At 39.1% G+C, this 11,857-nt stretch overlaps 1 protein-coding gene across 1 annotated transcript; it reads right to left on the reverse strand.

The window, feature by feature from the left end:
- Window positions 1-164: 164 nt before the first annotated feature.
- LOC139718063 (oligosaccharyltransferase complex subunit ostc-B-like) lies at window positions 165-6,298 on the reverse strand. Its single transcript, XM_071629561.1, has 4 exons — window positions 6,107-6,298; window positions 3,491-3,564; window positions 1,837-2,054; window positions 165-1,539 (listed from the first exon to the last, which is right to left on the reverse strand). The coding sequence occupies exons 1-4, from the start codon at window positions 6,243-6,245 to the stop codon at window positions 1,521-1,523; spliced, it is 450 nt and encodes a 149-aa protein (XP_071485662.1). The 5' UTR covers window positions 6,246-6,298; the 3' UTR covers window positions 165-1,520.
- Window positions 6,299-11,857: the final 5,559 nt, after the last annotated feature.

Here is an 11,857-nt window from a genome sequence, read left to right on the forward strand (position 1 = left end):
ATAGCCAAATTTTTGTGATATTTTGTCTTCCAGAATTGACATTTCTACATGAATAGGCAGGATCAAGGAATGAATTAATGGACTGTATTACCAAAGATGAATTACGTTGTATGCAAAGACAAAGGACAACATGTACACTCAAGAAAGAAACACAATACATGGGCTTTAGCATTAATTTGCTCATAATAATGTATTTTTGTGTGTTGTGAGTGTGTGCACAAAATATACATTTTGTACTTTACTGTGATGCATAATGACCTACCAGGATACATCATTCACTGGTCTATGTACACACTGGTTACATCTCTCTCTTCTTATGATTATTTTCTTCTCTCTCTCTCTTTTTTTTTTTTTTTTTTTTTTTTGCGCATTACATTGAGTATCTTGTGACACTCATGAATGAGAGAGAGAAAAAAAAATGTATTTCTGTATATATGATACTTGTTATTTACGATATTGTTTTCACATCATATGCACATAATTCATGATTAAAAAGTTATCACTGAAACAGGTTTGCAGGAGGTTTGGTTTGACAAACCCCTTAGTAGTATCAGTGCTTACATTTAAACTTCACACTGACAGATGAGAAAAGGTGGTTATCACAAAAGGTGAAATCACAAACTAATTACTTGCCATTTGTAAAAGACATTCCCAAAATTTGTACAAACATTCTGAAACGATTGTATTGTGACAGCCTCCATAGTTTCCAATTTCCCAGAAACATTTATGTGTGTTTGCATTGGTGTCCCAATCTCTCCAACTTACATCAAAGAATGGATGAAAGAGACGCTTGGCCTGGTGAAAAGGACTATGAAAGAAATGCAGCTCTTTGACAAATTAGGCATTCATTCTCAAAGCAATTCCAACAAACATGCACATTTTACTATAACCTTAAAATTGGTTTGATTCTGGGGCTTATTGCCTTAAAAGACATACCAAAATTGTTCATTGCAATAATAGCACATACAACAGCAATCCAAGTACTCATGACTGCTACCAGTTAGCAATTAAAGAAAAACAACAACTACAATTGTGAGTCACAATTATACCACTGCAACACTATATTTTACATACAAGGACTTGCATGACTGTGCAATTTGTGGAATGATAAACATAATACCTCAATTTCTCACTGTCATGAAATCTACAGAGCAAACTTAGGCACTTCTTCCTAGAAAATACTTTTCCCTGGTTGACAACACAACTGGTTCAATATCAAAATACTATTGTAGTGTGTGATGTTTGTGGTCATCATTGGAGTTTTGTCTAAACTGGCATTCACAAAAATCATCCCAACCAGTAAATTTAAGGAAATAGAATGAAATGACACAGGGTCAAAACAGAAAAGAATCTCTGAACAACTTTCAGCTGTTACTACTCTGATGGGTGAAGAAAAGTAAAGAACCTAAAACAGCTGTGTGCATATTTTGTTTACCTTGCTACACTGGATCTACTTTGAGAAAAATAATATCGTCTATGAAATACTATGACAAGCAAGACAGCTTGGAAAGATCCACTTCTTAACCCTGGAGGTAGCCTCTGTATGAGAAAAGAGAAAACAAAGGAAAAACAGATATGTAATCATCATAGCTTACTCTGCTGTAGAACAATTTCAATGGCACAAAAGAGAAAGAACATGCAAGGTGTACTATTATTAAACTGATGTCGTGCAAAATTTACATGGTATGATTTATCAACGGAAATGTACTGGTATCTGTAAAGAAAGAAATCTCTAATTCAATAAGAAATTAGACAATGACAATTTTAGGTTGATTTTACCATTACATGCAGAACTTAACTTTGTCATAGAAATTATTACACCCAATCTATACTCACGGTAGTTTCATCCTCATAAAGACCCGGCACATAAAAAAGGAGATGATTATGCAGATGAATCCAACAAGGAGGAGAAGGAAGCGGTTGAGCTTTGGCATTATAGTTGCATTTGACTTGTCTAGGACGACAAAGCCCAGGCCACCCATTGTGAAGAGGAAGCTTGAAGCTAATCCCTCCATTATGTATTGGCCATTCACCCTGTAAGGCATAAAAGCCACCTGTTCAAAACAAAAAACAAAACCAAACAAGGAAAAGTAGAAATTACGCGGTGCGTAATATATGTCCCCGCCGGAAGTAGCATTTAGTAGCAAAATGTACAATATAGGTAAAAAGATGAAGGTCAAAGGTCAAAGAAGTCAAAGGTCCAAATTCTATGTAGAAGTTTTGAAGCCCTCACCTAGTGCCATCACATAAAGCAAACGGAATCGAAATCGGGTTAGAAATGGCGAAGGAGTAGCATTTTGTAGCCAATGTACAATATAGGTAAAAAAATCAAGGTCAAAGGTCAAAGAAGTCAAAGGTCAAAATTCTGTGTAGAAGTTTTGAAGCCCTCACCTAGTGCCATCACTTAAAGCAAACGGAATTGAAATCGGGTTACAAATGGCAAAGGAGTAGCATTTTGTTGCAAAATGTACAATATAGGTCAAAAATCAAGGTCAAAGGTCAAAGAAGTCAAAGGTCAAATTCTGTGTAGAAGTTTTGAAGCCCTCACCTAGTGCCATCACATAAAGCAAACGGAATCAAAATCGGGTTAGAAATGGCGAAGGAGTAGCATTTTGTAGCCAATGTACAATATAGGTCAAAAATCAAGGTCAAAGGTCAAAGAAGTCAAAGGTCAAAATTCTGTGTAGAAGTTTTGAAGCCCTCACCTAGTGCCATCACTTAAAGCAAACGGAATTGAAATCGGGTTACAAATGGCGAAGGAGTAGCATTTTGTAGCAAAATGTACAATATAGGTCAAAAATCAAGGTCAAAAGTCAAAGAAGTCAAAGGTCAAAATTCTGTGTAGAAGTTTTGAAGCCCTCACCTAGTGCCATCATATAAAGCAAACGGAATCAAAATCGGGTTAGAAATGGCGAAGGAGTAGCATTTTGAAGCAAAATGTACAATATAGGTCAAAGGTCAAGGTCAAAGGTCACAATTGAAATTCTGTATAGAACTTTCAAAGCTCCCATGTAGTGCTATCATATAAAGCAAACAGAATCAAAATCGGGTTAGAAATGGCGAAGGAGTAGCATTTTGAACATTTTGATCACACACGGACGCACACACGGACGGACACACGGACACACGGACACACGGACACACGGACACACGGACGGACACACACACGTACGGAGCCCGTTTCATAGTCCCCTGCTCGAACTCGTTCGGCGGGGACAAAAAACCACAGTATGAAACATTTCATGCACGTTAATATAATATAGATTTCACAGTTGATTACTCTTCAGGAACAAAACATGGGACATGCATCAGTATTACATTTGCAGCACTGCCCAGAGAAATGTGAAGACTGCTGAGTAGGTTAGCACTGTTTTAGCCATTCCTGAGAGGGTGATTGTAAAATGACAATTGCAAATTCTTGAAGAATAGGGCTTCACACAGATTGAGGTTAAACTACAAATAAGATATTACGGTTGAAAAGACAACTTACTGGTTTTTGATGTCCATTTTCATCTGTTGTTGATCCTACACTAGGTGGTTCCACGATAACATCATAGATGACACCTCAAGAGGAGAAAAATGTAAAGCAAAGCATTTATAAGCATTAAAAAATGTGACAAATCTGAACATGGATTTTAAAGACCCAATAGTGTGGAGATACCATGGAGTGGGAAGGCTGACCCAGCTCTGATATATTCAAGAATCCTCGTAATAATTTGTGTAGAGCTTTATCACTGGACTCTATGCACGTATACATACAACCAAGGAATCTTGACAGGAGTTACAAATGAGTGTACGCTTCGATGCACACGTTCGCTGATAGGCGCTATTCATTTTCTTTTTTTTTTAAATGAACAGAGCATGAATATCAATTAAAGGGCAAGTTCCCCTTCATAGACATGTGGGTTGAGTGAATGCAGCAATATTAGTAGAACACATCAGCGAGATTTGAGGAAAGTCAGACAATCTGTTCAAAGGTTATGAATTTTTAAAGTTTCTGCTCAGTCACGGCTAGATGAGAAGACTACTATAGCTTGTGATGTCACATGTGTACAACGGTATAAAAAAAGAATGAAAAAAATTCAACATATTTTCATTTTTCTCACATAACAAAAGAATACTGAACTTCTATCTTTCAGAAGGCAGGGTGAATAATATTACCCTTAACATACGTCAGTAACAAGTCGAAGAAATGTGCACTTTCTTCAAAAGAACTTTTTTTTTTAAAATTCTCTTTTTATTTTCCTTTATATATCGATGTACATTTGTATGCATGTAACATCATACACTGTAGTAGTCTTCTCATCCAGCAGTGACTGCGCTGATACTTTAAAAATTCATAACTTTTGACATCACTAACATGTCCTACTAATATTGTTGCATTCACTCAAATCACATGTATATGAAGGTGGACTTGTCCTTTCAATCTGGCCACCCATGAATCCCCATGTTGATGGGTCTTTGAGCAGCACCTTAATAGTACTCTTGTCCTGCAGGAGTAATTCTCACAACAGATGATACCGTCATCATCAAATGGCAGCATCATATATGAATATGTTTGCAACTCATCCCACCTTACCAGTGGTGGTGGACCACACATCTGAACTGTGAATATTTGGTTAGTGTGATTATAGTCCAAGTCATATGCATTTCCTTTTGAAATTGCAAGGTGTGGGTGCAACTGACTTTTTAAGGCAAAATCATGCCATAGACATAGATAAGACCCAACCACAGATATGTTCTTTCTTGGGGTGCAGAGTGAAGCTTCCTTTTGATTTTGTTATGTATCATCATGACATGACCTATCCCACTTAAAAACATGTATACAAATCCAGGGACTACTGTCCCTTAAAAGACAGGTTCACCTTCATATTTTACAGAAGTACATGTGATATGAATTGACAGAATGCAGCAACATGCAGCATGTGACATCCCCTACTGCCCTAGCCAGACAAAATTCAAACGGGCGCAATTCGCAATGCACGTTCAATGTCAATGTACGCATGCATACTTCAACATGGCAGGGCAGGGATGCTGAAAAGTTTTTAGCACTTTTTGGGTGACCCCAATTCTTACACTAGATTTAAACAGTGCATGCTCTGGAAAATTTTTGCATTTTGATGGCAAAATTTGGGATTTTTAATGGATTTTTGGAGGTGACTATAAGGCCTTAGTTAAAGGGCTAGCTAGCTATGAATATAGGCTTTCCTCAGTGTTGTGGACGACAATGCAATGACAATGACCCTGTGTCGAGCGTGTTAAATGGCCAAATAGTGCGATATAAACATAAATATGCTATGCATATGCATGGATGTGTGTGTTGTGACAATATCATTGTCAATAATTTGCTGGGTTGTGATTTAGTGACAATCAGACAGATTCTGGCAGTCGGTCAAATAAATTTGTCGGCTTACTCTTGTAAATTGGAGAATCTACATCATTCATACATCATCAGAGACTCCAACCCAAAGCACCTTCTGGGGGGCATTTCATGAAGCAACTTGTCAGTGATTTTCACCGACAAATTTGCTATCAGCCAATCAGATGCAAGGATTTCAGTAGCTTTTAACAGTTGTCAGTGTAAATCACTGACAAAAAGTTTCATGAAACGGTCCCCAGGAGATTCTCCCGCCTGAAACCCCTAGCAAACGGGAGACTCCAAGTTGATGTATGCGAAGTGCAAAGTTCCTAGGGTACTAGATGCTCTCTCAAGAGTCTCTGGTGCTATCTAAGGCTTATTTTTTCAACATTACGATAGCAATTAAGTAAGAAATCCTTTCCAACGGGAGACACAGAGGCAGAGCCAGGGCGCGCCGCCGGGCGGGAGAAATTAAATCTCAAGCGGGAGAACGGGATATTTTGCAAAAATGGATTTTCGGCGGGAGATCTCCCGTCGAAAACGGGAGAGTTGGAGTCTCTGCATCATGCCATGTATTGTAAATTTACATCATATGATTTATAGATGACCTTTATAATTATGTATAGTTGGACTGATCAGGTTACAACTTACACAATTTTTAGTACATGGCATGGGGCAATTGTGAGATTCAAAGAAACAGACTTACATCGAAGCATTGAAATGGACTTACTTAAAACATCAACTTACCACCTGTTACCAAGAAATATGATGCCAAGACAAAGAAATAGACTGTCATGGCCGACGGTGCGTGAATCCATGATGGTTTCTTCAGCTTTAGATGAGGGCATTCTAGGACTGTGAACGGGATTGAGTAGAGTCGCTCCATTTTGCATGTAGTAAGCGGTGGCAGAGGCTCCAACACGATCGATCGTACGGATCGTGCACTGGATCCCCCGTGTGTGATCGCCATACGTACAGCTTTTTGCAGTGCGTCGTGCCTTGGTTCCTGCCAGAGAAGCCACGTCGTCGAATGTATAGTCTTTGATCCAGGCATTAACTATTCAATTCCTCACTTTTGGTATTCATCTGAAAATTCATGATCTTATTTTCCACTTACCATATACTCTATATATACCCAAATACTTTATCCATGTATTTTGAAAATGGAATGATATCTTTGTAGCTGTCAAATGATTAGCTGAACTTTGAAAGCTACGTTGTAGTAACAGATCTATAGCCTAATTACTACAACCCTATAAGAACTCACCACCTTTTCTTTTTACACGACTGTTTAAAAATACACTACAGAACTACAGTGGTAGCTGGTTACCTCTCACCTCCCTGGTTACAGCGAGTACAGCGAGGTCCTCTGGACCTGGAAATTTTGTTGTATGTGTGTACACGCATAATTATATGAATACATGATTTATGTATGCTGAAGTATATACACACATATTTTATATGGGTGTACATGGGTACCTTGTGGCTTGATGTCCTTTTTGTGTCAGGCATCCCTTTGCATCGTGTTTTCAATGTACTTTCTGATTATTATATTTGTTCATACATGTCAGGCGCGCCGGAAGCAGTTTTGGATTGGGGGGGGGGGGGGGGGGGGGGGGCAAACATTGGAGGGGGCTCAAGATTAGACCATGCATATGTTACACAATATACACATACACATACACACACACACACGCACACACATCTATTATATATATATATATATATATATATATATATATATATATATATATATGTAAAGTGGCGTACGGTGGGTCGAAACATGGGGGGAACCATAAAGTAATTTTAGACGGTCTGTATGCTTACAAGTGCGTGTGTGCGTGAGCAATAATGGGACTACAATACATTATGGAATGTGATACATTCAACAACACAGTCATTGAGGAACATTGTAAGTTTTCCTTACATGGATTATGGAATGACGGTGTGAAACGATCGACAAATTATATACTATCAGCAACATAAGGTGAATGGCATAACAATAAAATGCGAGCGAGCGAAGCGAGCGAGCTTGAAAATTTTGATATTCTACAGTTCCAAAACTGGAGTTTTAATTGTAGCTCTATATTTCGCTTTGGAAATAAATGGGGGCGCATCGGGCGCAACTGCTGGCAATTATTGGCAGCAACATTAGGAGAATGGCATAACAATTCAATGCGAGCGAGCGAAGCGAGCAAGCTTGAAAATTTTGACATTCTACAGTCCCAAAACTGGGGTTTGTAGCTATATCTTTCACTTTGGAAATTAATGGGGCGGCGCATCGGGCGCAACTGCTGGCAATTACTGGCAGTAACATTAGGAGAATGGCATAACGATTCAATCGAGCAAAGCGAGCGAGCTTGAGAATTTTGACATTTTATAGTTCAAAAACTCCCGTTTGTAGTTATATTTTTTCGCTTTGGAAATTAAGGGGGGGGGGCATCGGGCGCAACTGCTGGCAATTACTGGCAGCAACGTTAGGAGAGTGGCATAACGATTTGCGAGCGAGCGAAGCGAGCGAGCTTGAAAATGACATTTTACAGTCCAAAAGCTGCCGTTTGTAGCCATATTTTTTCCCTTTTATTCATATATTATACATATTTATTTCATTTTCTTTGTTTATTCATTTATTTTTATTATTATCATTTTTTATTCTTTTTTTTTGGGGGGGGGGGCTTTTTGGGGGGCAAAAATGCGTTTTGCCCCCCCCCCCCCCCCCACTTTTTGGATGGGGGGGGGGGGGGCAGCCGCCCCCCCCCCCCCCCCCCCCCCCCCCCACTTCCGGCGCCTATATGTATGTTAACATCATGTTTGTTGTATTTTACTGTTACAAAGACATTGTAAATTTCTCATACTCCGAAAGGTGGGGTTGCTAGAAATTGTTCAAGTAAACATCAAACTTCAAACTTCAAACTCCCCAATCCTCGATGACGAATGGCAAACTTCTCTCTCTCCCTCCCCTCCCCTCACCCCACTACCAGAGACTCCAACTCTCCGCTTTCGACGGGAGATCTCCAACTGAAAGCCAATTTTTGTAAAATCTCCCGTTCTCCCGCTCGAGATTTAATTTCTCCTGCCCTGGCTCTGTGTCTCCCGTTGGAAAAGATTCTCTTATTGCCAAGTGCAGGCAGTAGGCTCTAGAAGAAAAGTGTCACCGAAATTTATGTTGAAAAATAATATAAGCCTTAGATACATAGCACGAGAGAGCATCTAAAACCCTTGACCGAAAGATCGGTCTGTATCTGCATGGTCGTCGGGGAAAATCATGTTCCGCGGAGACTGCGTCAGGTTTCATGGATCCCCTCCTTATACGGAGGAGAGCGATCCGTCTCCCGTTTGTGGGTTTCAGGCGGGATAATCTCCAGATCAGAATGTTCTTGGCATCTCTGCCACGTCCATCTCTCCACTCCCTCCCCCCCCCCTCTCTCTCTCTCTCTCTCCCTCTCTCTCCCTCTCTCTCTCTCTCTCTTATCCTCTGGTCGAGGACTATTCAACTACACAAAAATAGAGGGTAAGAAAGCAATATCATTCCCTTGCCTTCTAATGGGTGACTTTTCCAGGCTGGAACCTATATGCCGAGAGATTCTCTATATTTTCGTTGTAATGGTAGGCCTATACATTATCTTTGAACATAATTATGAGACATCATAAACTGTTGAAGCCTTTCTCATCCAGCCGTGACGGTATACTCATGAAAACACATGAGCCGAGTAGTAAAAGAAAAAAAAAATCATAACTTTGACAACTCAACAGATTATCCGATACGTGGGGGGGGGGGGGGGGCAAAACTTGGAAGATCTGTGTGAGGGAGCGCAGCGACAGAGTGGGGGATCTAGGGCGTATCCCCCTGCCCTCCCACAAGGAAAATTTTGCATTTTCAGGCCTGAACATTCAGAGATCTGGTGCACACACAAGGGGAAATATTTTGATTTTTTTTTTTCTATAAATCTTAAGAAATATAAATATTCAGCAAATGAGATTGGCTAAATCGCGATATCTCAGCTCTTGTTTCGCATGTGCGTCTTAGTATAGTATAGAAGGTGTAGGGGGTGTGGGAGCAAAGGGGGTACCCACCTCACGACGGAGTTTTTTTTTTTTAAATAAACAAAACGTTGTGATGCACACTTTCGGTGGAATATTCGGGAAAATTAACAATCCCCTAAAACTGTACTTAAATATCCTGTTTACCTTTGGGAACAGTGATTTTAAAAATGATCAAGATATCATATGCGGAGGTTTTGAACAAAACATCCTACCATATTTTGCCATAAAGCCTAAGATATAAGAAGATATCAGTATATTTCTCAATAAACTGTAACTGTACGGTTTAGTCTGGACACATTTTTCTTATAACTGTTAGTGTTCACATTTTGTATATTTAACAATACTTACACCGATTTTACTGATTCAAATTTTTACAGTGGTTGTTTCTATCCCCTATCTCATTTAGAACCAGTTATTTTAAAGCACTAATGCTGGATTTTTGTTTCATCTGCAAAACGTAGCGTATTATGCCTTTAAGGGTGGATCAAGCAAGGGAAGGGTGCTGGGGGAGGGGTATACAATGTATCCCCCCTCCCATTTGAGGGAGATTATGCATAAAAAAAAAAAAAGAAGTGTTATACGATCTGGTGCTCACTTTTGGTGGATTAGGCCTACATGGAAATTCACCAATCAGTGTAGTTTGTGGAAGAAGACCAAGCAGGGAGAAATACGGGGAGGAGTATTTTCCCCATAGGGCTTTATACATGCATCCATTCTATAGAAAGGGGATGGGTGATTGTAAGGGGACATCCTCCTCTAACATGAGGGAACTTAAGATTTTTGTGTGTCTTTTAATGACAAATCTTGTGCACATTCTTAAAAATGAAATATTCGGATTTTTTTTTCTCTTTGAAAGTATAAACTAAGTCTATAGAAAGGAACCAAGCGGGGGGGGGGGGGATTTGATACATCGAAGTGAGATGATATCGTATAGGTATTTTTAAATGGAATATTTAGGAAATATAAATAAAAAAATGTGCTACATCTATGAAGCGGAATGGGGGGAGGGAGGGGTTGATTCAGGCATTCAGAAAAAGAAATTAATGAAGACAGAGAGGACTTTGTAAGTATGATACATATACATGAACATCAACACCCGGCTTCCATCGAAACATAGGACCCTTCTTGTGGTTCGTGGGTCCATGATCGAAAGTATAGGCCTAGGCCTATACTTGTTAGTACACCCACTCTTGGGACGGATCTAGGAATTCCGTAAAGGGGAGGCGCCTTTATAAAATTAAAGGGGAAAATTAAAGGGGAGCGCATGCTCTCTCCCCCCCCCCCATTTTTTTGTTTTTGTTTTGTTGTAACAAAATATAAAGAGGGAGCTCGCGCCCGGTTATCAATGGTGGGTCCCCTCTGGATCCGCCACTGAACTGATCTCTATTTCCGACACCACGGTTCCCTTTAACCGGAGGGCCAAACCCCAAAAAGTCGCTTACTTAACGAGTGAGTTGCACTCTCTCTACAAACTAAGTAGACCATGCTTATTTTCAAGTTTTTATTGTAACAAACAACATTCCACTGGTCTACCTCAAAAAATTTGTTGCGAAAGCCTCCAAATCCAAGATGGCGTCCAAGATGGCCGCCATATTTACTGAATTTGTTATTTGAAAGATAGAATTCGATTGAAACATCAAATGTCAACAAATTTGATGTCATATGAAAGAGAATACAATTTTCTACAAGTTGATACCATTTTTGTGGGTTATTGTGATAAATGGATTGAGATTTTAAGGAAAAAACACTCATTTTTTGATATTTTTCTGAAAAAAGGAAAATCATGAAAATGCTTGATTCATCATAAATCAGAGAAAAACTGAAGGATTATCTTGAAACATCTCAAGAATTTTGTTTGACATATAATTAATACTTGGAGAAAATTAGGGGTTAGTACCGTTCTTGGTTCAGGAGTTATAATGTCTCAAACTTGAAAACTCACTATGTAAAAATGGCCACTTTAGTTGTGACAAGACTTTGTTGTAAAAAAAGCCTGCGTGCGTCAAGACTACTACACGCACCACTGGCACTGGCGCTTGTAGCAGTGCCATTAGTGCGTGTAGTAGTCTTGGCAAACGCAGACTTTTTCTTTGACAAACACGGGTTTGTGCCTGCAAACTAACTTTTCATACCAAGTGGTAGCTCAGGTGATGCTGATTGCTATTATTTCAAAGTAGATTGTTCTGAAGCAGATGAGATGAAGCAAAAAAGATCTTTCAAATAGAGGTATAGAAGCTTGAAATAGCCTTGCTATAGAAAGTTTAAAACAAAATTTGGATCAATCACTCAAAAAATTCAAGATTGCAGGCCATCAAAGCTGACATAGTGTATTGCGCCAAAGTAAATGTATCATTTCGATTTTTATACAATTTTGTCTGTTTTGGTGTCTATTTATATGGTTTTTATATATTCTGAACATTTTAATGCTATTTCAAACCATCTTAGGTTTTTATG

Source organism: Diadema antillarum, unplaced genomic scaffold (assembly GCF_040938485.1).
Source record: "Diadema antillarum isolate AM-2024a unplaced genomic scaffold, OU_Dant_1.0 scf00000008, whole genome shotgun sequence".
NCBI lineage: Eukaryota > Metazoa > Echinodermata > Echinoidea > Diadematoida > Diadematidae > Diadema > Diadema antillarum.